At 34.3% G+C, this 16121-nt stretch overlaps 1 protein-coding gene across 1 annotated transcript in view; it reads right to left on the bottom strand.

Moving 5' to 3' along the window:
* The window catches only part of KLHL32 (kelch like family member 32), a 310357-nt gene extending 299820 nt beyond the window's left edge, over positions 1–10537 (bottom strand). The window contains exons 1-2 of the mRNA XM_051996720.1: positions 10438–10537; positions 9856–10348 (exon numbers count right to left, since the gene is read on the bottom strand). Coding sequence (XP_051852680.1) covers positions 9856–10348; positions 10438–10537 — 593 coding nt within the window. The remainder of the gene's footprint in view (positions 1–9855; positions 10349–10437) is intronic.
* Positions 10538–16121: the final 5584 nt, after the last annotated feature.

Below are 16121 nucleotides of genomic sequence, written 5' to 3'. Positions count from 1 at the left end.
ACATGCAATCATGTAAATATATTTTCACATTAGTCATTTTTTGAAAGAAGAAACAGAACAAAATGGAAAAGTGACTTTTAAAAAGTGAAAACAGTATGTTTCAATCTGTTTTCAGACTCCATAGTTCTTTCTCTGGACATTTTCCCCTCACTGTTAAGTCTAGATAATCAATAAAACAATAAATCAAACCCTGATTTGTATTATTTACAGTTTTCCAAATTGTAAATACTCATACCGAAAATTTAATAATCAGTTCTTATTACAAATGCCAGGCCCCTGGAAATAATCCCAAAATCTTATACTCAGTTCTCTTTCTTCACTCTTACTTTTTCTCTCTTATGATTCCTCCATCACACACACACACACACACACACACACACACACACACATATTCCATTCAGGAATCTCTATAATATAGAAATACAGACTATAATCCTAGTATTAAATTTCATCTAGTTAATTTCATCCTGATGTTGTATCTTGTAAATAAAAATAATTCCAATGTTGTTAGTCAATGTATTAAGTATGATTTCTACCTGTAAATCATATGCCAATTTGATAACCATGTATTCTTGTGAGTCCTTAATAAAAATACATTTAAATTAAGAGATTCCCAATAACAGCCCAATGGAGAATCACTGGAGATCTCATGCTGTGCTAACATCAATTCATTAATCAATTCTCTTTGCAAAAGGTTTCTCAAAGACTGACAAATCCACCCAACTATCCTGCTCTCCTTTTTTTCATAGCATTGTCTACAAAGATATCAAAAAAGATATTATTGATCGCTTACTGAAATTATGACATACCTTTTCTGTGACATTCCCTTGGATTGATAGATCTAGAAGCGCACTGGCCTAGGTCTTTATCCTAGAGATGATGTCTAGATTATGAAATATTAACAAATTAAAACAACTTGTATCAAGAGAGTCTGAAGATTCCAAGATTATCCATTACCTACCTTTTAGGACAAGCTGTCACACCTTTGGACCATTTTTATTGCTAAAAGTTTTCCCTATATCAATTTAAAATCTATGTTCTACCATTTCCACCCGCAAATTTCAGCTTTATCCTCTAGGGTAGGGGTCCTTAAAATGGTTATCCATGAATCTTTAAAATTTTTTGATAACTGTATTTTTACATAATTAGTCTTGTTTCTAGTCCTCTGTATTTTATTTTATTCATTTAAAAACATTAGTCTGAGAAGGAATCTAAAGCCTCTACCAGACTGCCAAAAGAACCTGTTACCCAAAAAAGGTTAACAACCCTGGTCTATTTAGGGCAAAGCAGAATAATCTAAATCTCTCTTCCACCTTGAAGTGCTTCAAACACTTAAAGCCAATTAACATGCCTCCTCTGAAACTTCTTCAAGATAAACATACTTTGCACTTTTAAATTAAAAAAAAATATTACGTACCTACAACGCTGAAGATACTGAGGATATTAGGACAAAAATGAAATGATCCCTGCCCTCCAGAAGCTTACATTCTACTGTAAAAATACAACACATACATAGATATGTTAAACTTATGAAATAATTTGAAGAGGGGCAAAACATGAACAAGCAAGGGGCATCAGGAAAAGCTTCCAATAGTTAAATTCCTGAAATATTGACAACTTCAGCATTCTAAAAAGTCGGGTGGGTAAGTGAAGAAATAAATAGTGATTTCTAAGCTCAGGGACAACAAATAAAGCAGCACAGGACAGGGCAATGGCATGTTGAATTCAGGAAATAGCAGATTAGTCTGGCTATGAGATAGAGTATCTGAAAGGAACTATTATGAAATATTACAGAATGAAACTGAAGATAAGGCTCCTATTTTTGAAGACTTTTTTTGCAAAATCCATTGGCAAACTGACAGATAAAACAGCAGCCAAGAGGCTTGACCTTGGAAAAACCAGAGCCCAGCTGGCTCTTTGAGAAGGATGTTGCAAAACTTAAGGAAGAGAACAGTCTAACCACAAAAGGCCACACATGAAGAAGGTACAGCCATTAACCATAGAACAAGATAAAAATATATTCATAAGGGAAAGGATTAAAGGAATCATTCTTTTTCATCACTCTTATACTAAAAAATATCTCCATCTGCCATGTCCCCTTACATTATAAAATGCAGAAGCAAAACAAAAAAAAATTAAATCTTTTCTCTGGACCCCTTGGTAAGATATGTGAAACTCATTACCTAAAAAGATAACTTTATTGCCAAAGCTAAGATTTCTAATACAATACAAAAAAATTTTAAAAAAGGATAACTTTAGTATTATCTATTTCTCTCCTCTTCTTAATTATTTCATTACTTTTTTAAAAAATTGTTAATCATCCCATTTTGCATTCTATTTAAATTGTATAAGCCATTTCAATTTCTTTCTAGAAACAAGTCAGATATAGATACTAAATAAGTAAAAATAAGAAATTATTTTTAGAATTTTATTTTCATTCCTTCACTTGTCATTATATTCCCATTAACACAAAGTTTGTGAAATATAATCTTATTATATATATATGTGTGTGTGTGTGTGTGTACACCATGCTTATTCATAAGCCCTTATTATTACTCACAAACCTTTCATATTGTTTTAGGAAACAAAACTTATTAAGTTTGCACAGTTTCATTCTATTTGTAGAATCATAGAAGGCAGAGTTGGAAGCAACATTAGCAATGATCTAATCCAATCCCTTCATTTTCCAGGTGAGAGAGCAAAGGCAGAGAAAGGCTGGGTGACTTGACCAAGGTAATAAAATAGATAATCATTTTTCCATCATTTTCAGTCACATCTAACTCTACATGACAGCATGTGGAGTCTAGCAAGTGTCTGAGCTAATCAGTGTCTAAAATTACATTTTAATTCAAGTCTTCCTGACTTCAGCCCCAGCACTCTATCCACTGCACCATCTAGCTGCCCACAAAATAGCTAAGCGAGGATTTAAATCCAGGTTGTCTATGAGTCCAGTGTTCTTTTTACTCTAATGCAACTGCCTCCTCTTATTGCTACTTTTCCATTTAGATTACTTATATTAAGTAGAGGTAGCAGATACAAGTCTAACTCAGCATAAATTCTAACCAACTCAGCAATACCTTTTGCATTCTGTTTGAGGTCCACCCAACCTAAGCACAGCAAAGTTCATCACTAAGCTAAGCCTAAGTGATCATTTTTTAAGGGCCTGGAAACTCTTCTTAATAATATCACATTACCTCTACTCACAGTGAAGAATAACACAGTAAAGACAAACTACAAATGGACAATGAGTGGGACCCAGAACTGACCAAAAAGAAGCTGGATTGCCTTTAGAAAAGGGCATAATTCTTTTAACAACTTCACCCTTCTCCCTGGATGGAGCATCTTTTTAATAACAATAATCTTCCAATATTATTGTATAATCGTATGTCCAAAATATCTTAAGAACGAAAATGAGGATGACCCTAAGGTAAGTGGAACCCATTATGATCAGTCAGCAATGTGTTACAAAAAAAGGAATCATGAAAAATAAAGATATCATTCAAGAAATCCATGATTTAAAAAGAAGCTGGACTGATCATTTGGCAAGAACAAGGATGATGGAAAGCCCACATATTCCACTGGTAGCCTAATAATGTTAAGAGAAAGTGACCACATTCGACCTCAGTGAGGACACAGAAGGAAAACCATATATATGAATGTTATGGAATATTATTGTTCTGTAAGGAATGACCAGCAGGATGAATACAGAGAGGACTGGCGAGACTTACATGAACTGATGCTGAGTGAAATGAGCAGAACCAGGAGATCATTATATACCTCAACAATGATACTGTTTGAGGATGTATTCTGATGGAAGTGGATCTCTTCGATAAAGAGAGCCTTAATTGATCAAAGATGGACAGAAGCAGCTACACCCAGAGAAAGAACACTGGGAAATGAATATAAACTGCTTGCATTTTTGTTTTTCTTCCCGGGTTATTTATACCTTCTGAATTCAATTCTCCCTGTACAACAAGAAAACTGTCTGGTTCTGCACAAATATATTGTATCCAGGATATACTGTAACCTATTCAACATGTAAAGGACTGCTTGCCATCTGGGGGAGAGGGTGGAGGGAGGGAGGGGAAAAATCAGAACAGACGTGAGTGCAAGGGATAATGCTGTAAAAAATTACCCTGGCATGCGTTCTATCAATAAAAAGATATTAAAATTAAAAAAAAAAGAAGGAAAACCACAAAAGCAGGCATGGTGTAAGAACTGCATCTCAATAAGCTCACAGAATTTTTTTTGAGAATCTGAACTCAGCACAGACTTCCTCTGGATTTCTTTTTTTTTTTTAATTTTCAAATCATATACACAGATAAATTTCCAACACTGACCCTTCCAAAACCCTACAATCCAAGTTTCCCCCACTTTTCTCTCTATCCCTTCCCTAGATGGCAAGTAATCCAATATATGTTAAACATGTTAAAATATATCTTAAATCCAATATATGTATACATATTTATACAATTATCTTGCTGCACAAGAAAAATCACATCAAAAAGGGAAGGAAAATAGTAAGAAAACAAAATGCAAGCAAACAACAACAAAAAGAGTGAAAATGTTATGTTGTGATCCACACTCAGTTCCCAAAGTTCTCTCTCTGGATGTAGATTGATCTCCTCATTACAAGAGCATTGGAAATGGCCTCAATCCTCTCATTGTTGGAAAGAACCACGTCCATCAAAATTGATCATCATATAATCTTGTTGTTATGTACAATGATCTCCTGTTTCTACTCATTTCACTTAGCATCAGTTCATGTAAGTCTTTCCAAGTCTCTCTGAAATCATCCTACTGATCATTTCTTACAGAACAATAATATTCCATAATATTCATATACCACAATTTATTTAGCCATTCTCCAACTGATGGGCATCCACTCAGTTTCCAGTTTCTTGAAACTACAAAGAGGGCTGCCACCAACTGCTGGGTCCAAGGATATGCACATTTTGATAGTCCTTTGGGCATAGTTCCAAATTGTCCTCCAAAATGTTGGTTCAGTTCACAACTCCACCAACACTGAATCAGTGTCCCAATTTCCCCACATCTCTTCCAACATTCGTTATTATCTTAGCCAATCTGAGCTCCTCTGAATTTGTTATTCTCTGCCTTAGTAAAACATAAACGCAAGAACTGAGTAAATTTTAAGTCTTCATTTCACCCAATTCTGAAATTCCTAAAGTCTTTTATTGTTGCAGATAAAATGAAGAATCTTGGGAAAGTTCAGAAATTAGGAGAAAGGCTATGACGCTTATGTTTTTTAAACTGTATTTTTCCCTAATCTTGAAGTCACTGGAATACAAGGAAATGCAATAACAAAACTCCCTCTACAAATGCAGTTAATCTGTAATTATCATCTTAGAAATATCCCTTAGGGGAATCTAAAGTTCAATGCCTTACTCAGAATCACAGAGCTAGACTGTGTCAGAGACAGGCCTTGAGACCAATTTTCCAAGGTCACATGTACCTATCTACTAACCTGCCCTTACCATTATGATACATACCAAGAAACTTACAACTAAGAAAGCGATAGGGATAATACAGAATCCTGGGTAAGAAAAGAATTATTTACAAAAACAGTTGTTCCCATTCATTATCAACTCCTGGTCTCTCAGGCCAGCCTCACTACTAATTATCCCCAACCAATCATCCAGAGAGAGAAAAGCCCACAGTCAATGTGGTTAATTTACAAAGCAACAATACACTAAGACATAATTATATCTGAAGTATCATAGCCACACTGATTAGTATTTATGGCTTAAATGATGAGAGATACTATTAACATCTCAAAGGTAAAATTTAATATTAAAAATCATTTTGACCAAAGTGTTGCTTCATATTGGCTGACTGCATTGGATATTTATGATTGCATGATAACTTCACATTTTACTAGAACAACTAATAACTATATGGTATTTTTCTGCATAGATATCAAAGATACTATATTAAATGATTCATTCTCACAAACCAAATTATTGGACAGCATATCTAATACAAACTCCATCACCCCATATAGAAAAACAAACCTCACGTTTTATTTCTAAAAAAAATATTTATTTTATTATTTTAGAAATAAGAAATGCATTTTAGGGTCTAGAAATCAGACAAACATTATGACTCCTATTTCAATTCATTGGACATCCAACAGGATCTATCCTAGTATATAGCAGTAATAATCATCAAATTTTTAAAAACTGGAAAAAAAGGAAAAAAAAGACACTTTGGATGTAGCCTAATAATCAGGAAATGGAAGCTAAGATTTGCCAGTGCAACATGGTATGTAAAGGTTTTGAAAACCTTAAGAGAATTTAATATTTTGTGTTTGGCTTTAGGCAATTTTTCACAAGAGAGCTCTTGATTATCCATACTAATAAAGATGTGAAGGGACAGAAATAATACAAACAAATCTTAAAATCATTTTGAGTCACTTGGAAGAAAGGCAAAGAAAAAGAAGAAAACACACACATATGGAGAGAAAGAGAAAAAGAGAGAGACACAGAGAGAAGAAAAGAGAGAGAGAAAGAGAGAGAAGCAAAGAGAGAGGCAGAGAGAGAGAGAGACAGAAAGAGACAGAGACAGAGACAGAGAGAGACAGAGAGAGAGAGAGACAGAGAGAGACAGAGAGAGAGAGAGAAGTATTATTCATCTCAACTGTGTAAAGCCTTGATTCCCTTTCAGTTTACCTTCATTGTTAAATTCTTGAGATATCCAACTATAAGAACATCTAATTGTAAGATTGCCCAACCAACTCCCTCATAAAAGCTACAAAGTTGATACTCAAATTGATCATTGGGAATTGACTGTATATATAACACTGTGTGTGTATGTGTATGTCTGTGCAAAAATATTAGGCAAAAATTCATGAATAAAACTGTTAGAAGAGACCTTCTAGAGACAACTAGTCCAAACCCTTCCTTTACTAAATGTGGAAACTAAGGTCCAGAAATTTTAGTTAGATGAGTTAAAATACACCTCAGACATTTAATAGTTGTATGATCTTAGGCAAGTCACCTAACCTAACTGTTTCATTTATAAAATGAGGCAGATGAATTCTACTGTAATCTCTAAGGTCACTTCTAGCTCTAAATCTTTGTTCCTATAATACACAAGACTACTATAATTACTAAAGTTAAAAGTAGTGAAAGCCTTCCACTAAGTGGAAACAAAAATGTAGGAGTAAATCTGAGCAATAATGGACACAGAATCCAACAGGACTTGGAAAATGATCACATATATAGCAAGTATTGAAAATAAAGCCCAAGATAACAACTAGGTTATATGCCTGGGAGAATGAGAAAATTTTGGTATTATTATAAGAAATAGCAGTCATGAAGAGAAGCAAGCATAGGGAGATATAAATATGATGACTTTTTGTTATATTGAACTTGAAATGTTGAGGTGAAAATGTCAACTAGAAATGTAAAAATATTGCTAATATACAAGCATTCCTTACTTCAACAAACAATGACAGATGTGTTCTTGAAAAGTTACAAATAAAAAAAAAATTAAAGTGTAATTATTTGTTCATTTAACTTGCTTTCTTTAGCAGAAACCAGAAAGATAAAGAAATTTTATCCTTAATTTTGAAGGACCTTCAAACTGTCTCTTCCCCCCTCCTCTACTCCCACTGCACTAGTTTCTTGCCCCTCCCATCTTAATAAAATACACTTAAAAAGTATTAGGATAACTGTTAGATAACTAGCATTTAAGGGAAAGCTATGACTTATCCTTTTCAAAAGCAAGAAATTCTATTGGTCAAGTGAATCAACAAGCCTTAATATGCACATTTTCTAAGTTTACATATCAGTTTTCTATAATCGGGACATATCTGTAATAAGATGGCTGATTTATAACTGAATAGAAATCAGAAAACTCTAAATTATTGTGAGTACAATGGTCATAATTGCTTTTTATTAGTCTCAATAGAATTCTATTACATTTTATTATATCTTGATTCACATAACTCATAATTTAGATTCCTAATTTAACTTGTTTGTATCATTAATAATATTATTGATTATATGACTTGTCCTAGTATAATCCCTTTAGATTTAATAAAACTCTAAGAAAACCATTATTTTGCTTTGCTTAAAAATAGAACAAAGAAAAAATGCAAGGCAAAAACAAAATAAACAGTGATTTCAATGTATGTCATTGGATATTTATTAGGTAAGTAGTGTAATTAATTCCAAAGTGTAATTTTCATAGCATGTTCTTATCCTCTCAGTTCATGTATTATAGGCCAAATAAATATACACTTGAAGCAAATTGAAAAATTTTAACTCAGGCAACAAGAGACTTAGGTGAAAAAACTTGCCAGAATTCATGGCCATATTTTTAAAGTTATCATAAAAAGTAAAGTCATCAGAAAAACTAAAAAAATATAAACAATTATCTTTTTCTATTCTCACTTTACTACCAGGTGAATTTTCATTGATATTATTTACTTGTTATGGGCCCATTGCTACATATGCTCATTCTGACATTTGAATATGTAAAAGTTGGCAACATTTTTGTTCATGTTTCTAAAATAAAGCATTCTCAGCACATTTAAATTTGCCCAAATCACTAACTCACTTCTGTCTGGGTTAAAGAGTTATAGTTAAAAACAACAACAACAACAACAACACTTTGAACTATTTGAATAGTCATACAGTCTGAGAAACTAACATGGGAGTTGGAGGAGAAAAAAAAAAAACAAAATAAAACATAAGTATTCCTAAGTATGAGCAAAGGATTAGGAAAGATTCAAGAACTAAAAATGCAGATTCAATAATGATAGATGTACACATACACATATGCATTTAAATATGTAATAAAGGTAATATAACATATTTAGCATAATTAAGTCATCACAGAATAGTTCCCTAGAACACTAGTTTTAGAGTTAAAGGATCTCAAGTTGAATTGCTACTCTGCCACTTTTGAGGCCTTGTACAAATCACTTTTCTGGGTCTCAATTTTCTCATCTGTAAAATGGAGTATGAGAAGATGATTTTAAATGCTCTTTCCTGCTCCAAGTATATATATTCACAGACACAAACATACACATATACACATTCATAAGTATGTAAATATGCTTTAAAAACCGTTCATCTAAAGTGTTAGCAATAACATACATTATGTTAATTTTATAGTAATAATATACATGAAATGAATATGATCAAATTTATTTTTTTTTAACATCAAAGTATCCACTCACTTAAGCGCACTGGCACCCTCTGACTACAGTAAATTTATTAAAATATAAGGCATGAGAATCTGGTTATGATGGGAAAAGCATTATTTGTAGTAAGATTAGAGTTTCTAACGATCCAAAATGTTGTGCGTGGAAAAATCCTGTTCTGCAATCGTCTCCTCATCCCTCTCCTTCCCTCCTTAGACCAATTATACACTGCAATCCCCTCTCAAAGTTGAATGAAAATGCTGTCTAAATACTTAAATATCACACGAGGATTCCAATTAAAGAATACTAGACTAACACCACCACCTCCTCAATGTATTTTATCCCCAAAGTCACAATAAAGATGGGCATTTTAGAAAGATGTACTTTGAATAGAAGTCCCCAGGCTGATGTTTAATCAGGTCTCCTTGGCAACCAAAGAGGCAGCACATCTTACGCTGAGGTGGGTGGGGAGAGCGAACTCCAAGGTGGGAAGAATAAGTAACTGGAGTAGTAATTTCCTGGCGTTGCCAAGACACTGGCTGGAGGCTGCACGGCCCCAGACCCCGACTCAAGCTCGGGGTTTCTCCTCCCGCTGGGATATGGCCTGCCTCCTCCCCAGCTCCTCCACCTGTTTCCCAGAGGCAATGCTGAACAGGTTTAAAAGGAAAGAGAGACGTGCTTACCCGAGGGTAGGGATCTGTCTGATTAGGTAACGGTGGCGGCGATGGTGGCAGTGGGTGGCGGCGGCGCAGACAGCAGCCTCCGACCTTTCCCAGAGCGAACAAACGCACAAAGGGCTTGGGCTCAGCCCCACGAGGCTGCAGAGCTGGAGGGGAGTATCGAGCCTGCTTCTCCTCTCTGCTTTGGGGAGCCAGCTATGCCGAGTGTGTGTGTGTGTGTGTGTGTGTGTGTGTGTGTGTGTGTGTGCGCCCGCGTGCTGCCTTCCTGGACTACGGCTCTTTCTCTCTGCCTTCCTAGTAAACAGAGACCAGAAGCAGGCGTTTGCAGCAGCCCCCGCAAGTGTCTGGCTGGGTTGGCCCCGGGCGGCCCAGAGCGCGGGGATGTTCACCTCCGCAGCCCCCGGGCGGAGCGCGCTCTGCCAAGGTTGAGCCGAGCTGAGCCGAGCGGGGCTCCGCCTCCTCTGTCCCCCGCCCCGACCGGCACGCACGCCTGGTCCTTAATCCTCCCCCCCCCCAACCACCCACTCCACTCTTTTCTTCCTCCCCCGCCCCAGCTCCAGCAGGCGTACAGGTCCGTTCAGTCACGTGCGCATTCAGCAAAAGCACCCACACCCACAGCTGCTGCAGCTGCGGGATGAGCTTGGCCCCCTAAACCTAGACTTGTGAGAAGCCTTGCCCACCGCATACCCCCAAGTCAGCAACTACCTTCTTAAGCCGCTGGGTGGAGGATGCCACTTGCTGAAAGTGACCCTGCCACCTGTGAGGACAGACAGTTCGAGTCCAGCTTACAAAGAACAGTGGCAAGCTGCCACTTTCGATGCCTGACACATAGTAGGTGTTTAATAAATATTGACCGACTGAGGAGAGCCCTACTGAATAAACAAGAGTAAAAAGGGCGGTGGGCACAACACAAGTTTGAAGACTGATGTATCTGGAAGCAGAGGTCCTGGAGTCCTAAGCCTCATTCATGACGTGTGATCTTAAGCAATTCTCTATACCTCAATTTCCTCATTTACAAATTGAGAGGTTTGAAGGGGGGAGAGGGGAGGATTTAACCTGGTATCTAAGAACGTATTTTTAAAAATATTTTGATAACTGTAGTTCAATATAATTGGTTTTCTTTGTAAACCTAAGTTTTTTATTTTATGCTTTTAAAAGCAATATTCTGAGAAGGGATCCTTAGGTTTTGACCCGACTTCCAAAGAATTTCTCTCTCTCTCTCTCTCTCTCTCTCTCTCTCTCTCTCTCTCTCTCTCTCGCACACATACACACATACATATGCAAGCAAGTTTAAAAAAAAATTGAACTGGATAAGCTTTAGATACCCCTTGAAGCTCTAGAATTTACCCTCCTAATGTTAATGCAGTTCCCATTCCTGAGTGTCCTATCATCTCAGATTTAGAGCTTTCTCAATCATCATCTTGTTTGTCCTCAGATATCTTTATAAATGAGGTAGGGCAAATAATAAGATTATCCTAGTTGGTACTGCATAGAGTTGATGTCACATTGCAGTTCAGATCCCTGCCTCTGATATTTCTTAGTTGTGTGATCTTCTGCAAATCACAACTCTGGTGAAAGGTACATAGTCTAAGTTAACTTGGACAATAGGGTTTGCTTAAAATAATAGTAGGAATTAAGATTAAAAATGTAAATTTAAGCCAGAATATCAGATGAAAGAGTGAATTTTATTCTGTAGTTATTATAGAGTCATTCATTCATTAATCTGTTCAGATCAACTTTTGGAGGAACAATCAGATTTTTGCTAAAATTAATGGAAAAAGGACAAAAGGCAGAAAGAACAGTTTTCTATGATAATCCTTACAAAAAATATTAAGTTGTTCCTTTGCAGAGATAGTAGTAACAATAAAAGAAGTGAGAAATATGGCAAAGGAAGAATCAACATGATTTTGTGAGATATTGATTTAGGATTTAGAGAAGGGGTAAAGAGAAACACAGAGAGTAAGACACTGAGATACAGAAAAAAGGGGCATGTTTTAAATGTTATGTTTTATTTTAATTATATTTTAAGTATTTTATTTTATTTTAATTATATTTAAATATTTAAAATAATATTTTAAAATTTATTATTATACAGTCCAGGGTGACTGAAAAAAGTTATATTGATTAACAGAAAAAGGATTCAGGAAGGGCAGTTAGTCTAATAAGCAGGAGTTGAGATAGAGTATGGAAAATGATGAGTTCAAGTTTTCAACATTTTAAATTTGAAGTGTTGGTAGGCAACCAAGGAAAGGTACCAAACAGATAACTGGAAATTCATAACTAGAGTTTGGGAGAGAGGCAAAGGTTGGAATATATTTAGGAGACATCCACAAAGAAGTGATGTCTTCTAGACCAAATATAAGGAATTGAGTCAATACTATGCTGGTTAGACTACATGAAATATTGTGTTCAGTTCTAGATGTGACAATTTAGAATGAACTTTTATAATCTGGAAGCATCTAGAAAAGACTAACTAGCATGGTATAGGAATTTAACTTTCTGCCATATGAAAATCAATTGAAGAAATAGGGAGCATTTAGCCCCAAAAAGTGAGTAGGGGAAACATAATAGGTTTTTTCAAGCTTTTGAGGAGTACCTATCTGTAAAATGTTTTAATTATTAAAGGCTTAATGAAAATTAAAATCTTATCCAAATTTTTCTCTCTTTTGACCTCAATTTCAATTGCAGCTGAGCCAGGATGTTCAACAAAAGATCACTGTGTCTAGTTGAAAGGCAGGAAAAAGAGAAAAGAAATGGAAATTCATGAAGGCTGCCACTGGGGTGATTACTAGCTACCATCCACAGTTAAGACCGTCAGCAACTTCTTTCATATGACTCTTGCAACAAATCCTCAAAGACATATGGCACACTGCTAACCAGTACCCTTACAACATGTACCAGTAGAGGCTGCTAAAAAGCTATCATATTTGTCTCCTATGGTAAATAATTAATCCTTCTTGTGTTTAAAGACAGTTTGCAAAACTAGATAATATGAATTTTTTTTGTTCTTATTAAACAAAATCAAGTACATTTTTATCTTGTAATCTGGAAACATTTTTTTCATAGCATCCAGATTTTATTTAAAAGCTAGAATTTTTTTTTGTTATGTCATGGATCCCATTGGCTTGGCTGTCTAGTGAAATTCCTCACAAAAATGCCTAACATTTTTAAATGCATAAAATAAGATTTACAGGATTACAATAGAAACCAATTATACTGATATACAAATATCAAAATATATTTTTAAAAGTTAAAGAACTTCAGTTTAAAAACTTAAAAGAAATTTAACTGAGAGGCTCTACCTATTAATCCAGATGCCAAATTGATGTTTCTAAGTAGATCCAATAATATTGATCTTCTATTACAGACACTTTAGTAACTCCCTATTGTTTCTAAGATAAAATATGAACTTGGTTTGATATTTTATGGCTATCACTCTCTGGCTCTAACCTATGTTTCCAAACAGCTTTCATGTTACTCCTTTTTAAAGCATTTTACATTCTAGTCAAATAAAAAAGAAGCAGTTATTATAATCCATTGTGGGATACTGGTGCTATACTCTTTTGTAGTGTTATTAGTGTCATTAAGAGAAAAGGCAGAGAATCTGAAAAAGCCAACAGAAGCCTCTTGTCTAATTAATTTTGAAATAGTTATGTATAAAGAGTCCCAGATTAACTTCCTAGAACATGGAGGATTGGGATATAGCAATACCTTCAACACTCCTTTCAAAAGTTCCCATAGAAATGGGAAAAAAGAGGCAAAGCTTTTACAAACATTGAAAAGAAAATTATTTAGAGATGGGAGGAGGGAATAGAGACAAAAAAAGAGCAGACAAAAGAAAAGTGTTGACCCAATAAAATATATTTTATGGGTTAAAAGAAATTGGAGGAAAAATTCCAGGAGAAAAGTATGCAGGATATCACCAACAGAAGTACCAGAAGTAAAGCTAGAATTGTTTCAAAGACTCAGATGAATATTAAATATATGGAAGAAATTAAAGGGATAAAAGAAATTAGAAAAACTATCAGATGATGGAGAATAAAGAATTGAGTACAAGTAAAATATCAAATCAAAATAATGATGAAACTCACCCATAAAAATAATACATGAAAAATATTAACAAAATCAATAATAGAAAAGAGACTTGTTTTACTTTAGAGCAAAATGATAGAAACAATGAGGAGATAGGAAATAAGTCCAATAAGTTACAAAATTGGAAAAAGATTTGGAATGCATGAACCCAAAGTTATTAATTTAATGGGCAAAGTAAGAATGATTAATTCTCCAAACTAAGAAAAATACAAAAATTTCCAAAGAAATTTTTTGAAAGAGATAGACTGCAAAACAATACTATAGCTAAAGAGAACTCATTACTATCCAGTAAGCCAGTGGCTGAAACTGATGAAGGATTGTGGCTGCCTACACCTCCCACTCACACACATACCCATCCTAAGAAGTTCAGCAGAGAAAGAAACATTAAAAAAAATTAAGTACTTTCTGTATCCAAAGTATTCTGCTAGAAGCTAAAGAGTTTAAGGTTTAGATAAGCATGCCCCCTGCTTAAAAGAACAAATAGCCTAGTAGGGAAGGTTGCACAGAATAACATGCTGCATAATCATTCTCAAATTTTAAAATAATATGCTATATGAATGTTCAACTGGTTCATTTCCAACTGGATAACTCTCCTTAAAAGCATTATAAAGATCAATGGATAAGTCTGCTTTTATCCTACATTCAAGATACAGGATGTCTTGTATTTGGAAATATTTTTTCTGAAAAAAAAAATTATTTCAATTTACTTTTTAGATGAGTCTTTAGAGTGTTAAGTATGTCATCATATTATCTGCAAAAAGAGATTTATTATCTCATTCCCTATAATGATTCCTTCTATTTCTTTTTCTTCTCTAATTTCTATGCTAGGATTTTCAATACATTAAATAATATTAGCAATATAATGGGTATCCTTTTTTCACACCTAATCTTACTGGGAAAGCTAACTTATCCCATTACAAATAATGCTTTTAGATAAATGCTTTTTATCAGTTTAAGGAAAAATCCATTTATACTAATACTTTCAAATGTTTTAGTAGAAATGAATATTGTGCTTTATTAAAAAGCTTTTTTGCAAATATTCATGTAATCATATGATTTTTGAACTTTTATTATTGATATAATCAATTATATTAATAGTTTTCATTATATTAAATCATCCCTGCCTTCCTGGATACAAATCCCACTTGGTCATAATATATAATCTTGGTAATATATTGTTGTAATCTTTAAGCTAGTATTTTATTTAACATCTTTGCAGTTTGTACCTGTCTTCCTGTGGCACGCTGAATTTGGCTCACTTAATCGTAGAATTGAATATCCACTGTCCTTGTGCACAGTATGTGCACAATCCTTCTCCACTCCCCTTATAAAAATACATGCTAACATGGGAAGTAGGTGATAAAAGAACATTGGCACACATTTAGAATGGCTTTGCTTCCAATTCAAGTGGAGTGGGAAGAAATTAGTTTCTTCACATTTTTACAATGTGCTGAATGCATATGTGAGAACAAATTCATACATTCAACATTTATTAAAATAATCTTTTACTAAGTACTCACCATATACAAAACAATAGTCATTGTGTATATAAAAATGTATAATATATATATGCCCCTACCTTCAAGATATTTACAATCTTATAAGAGACTTTTTCAGAAATAAATATAAAACAAATTAGAATATAACTAAGAGAAATAACAGTAGTTGGACAAATTCCTTATGCTTTTAATATTTAATACATTGAAGAACATTCTGATGATAATTAACTTTATTCTTGGTAGGACCAGACAATGCCAACCCTTTTCATTCAGTTTTCTTTTTTGAAGATTTTCATGCAGTCAATGCCAATCCTTTTCATTCAGTTTTCTTTTTTGAAGATTTTCATGCAGTCACCTGTCTTTGGAATGGGGTATTACTTCAGGTGCCATTCCATGCTGGCTATTAGTAGGAGAGATTTTTCTATAAAATTATGTATTAAAAACCCTATGACTACATTAGACAAAAGTATATACATACATACATTCATACATATATATTATGAGAATTGCCAGCATCCAAAAACATAAAGAATTTCTAGACAAAGAAGTCAATTGGAAACTAATAATAATAAGCTACACAAAAAAGCATAACTCTGAATTTAATCTTTATGCAAAGTTATGATTACTAGCTGTGTGACCCTGGGAAAGTCACTTAATCCCAATTACCTCAGTAAATAA

This window comes from Antechinus flavipes, chromosome 4, assembly GCF_016432865.1.
Source record: "Antechinus flavipes isolate AdamAnt ecotype Samford, QLD, Australia chromosome 4, AdamAnt_v2, whole genome shotgun sequence".
In the NCBI taxonomy this organism is placed as follows: domain Eukaryota; kingdom Metazoa; phylum Chordata; class Mammalia; order Dasyuromorphia; family Dasyuridae; genus Antechinus; species Antechinus flavipes.
The sequence above is the reverse complement of the archived record's forward strand: the minus strand, read 5'-3'. Positions and strand labels throughout refer to the sequence as shown.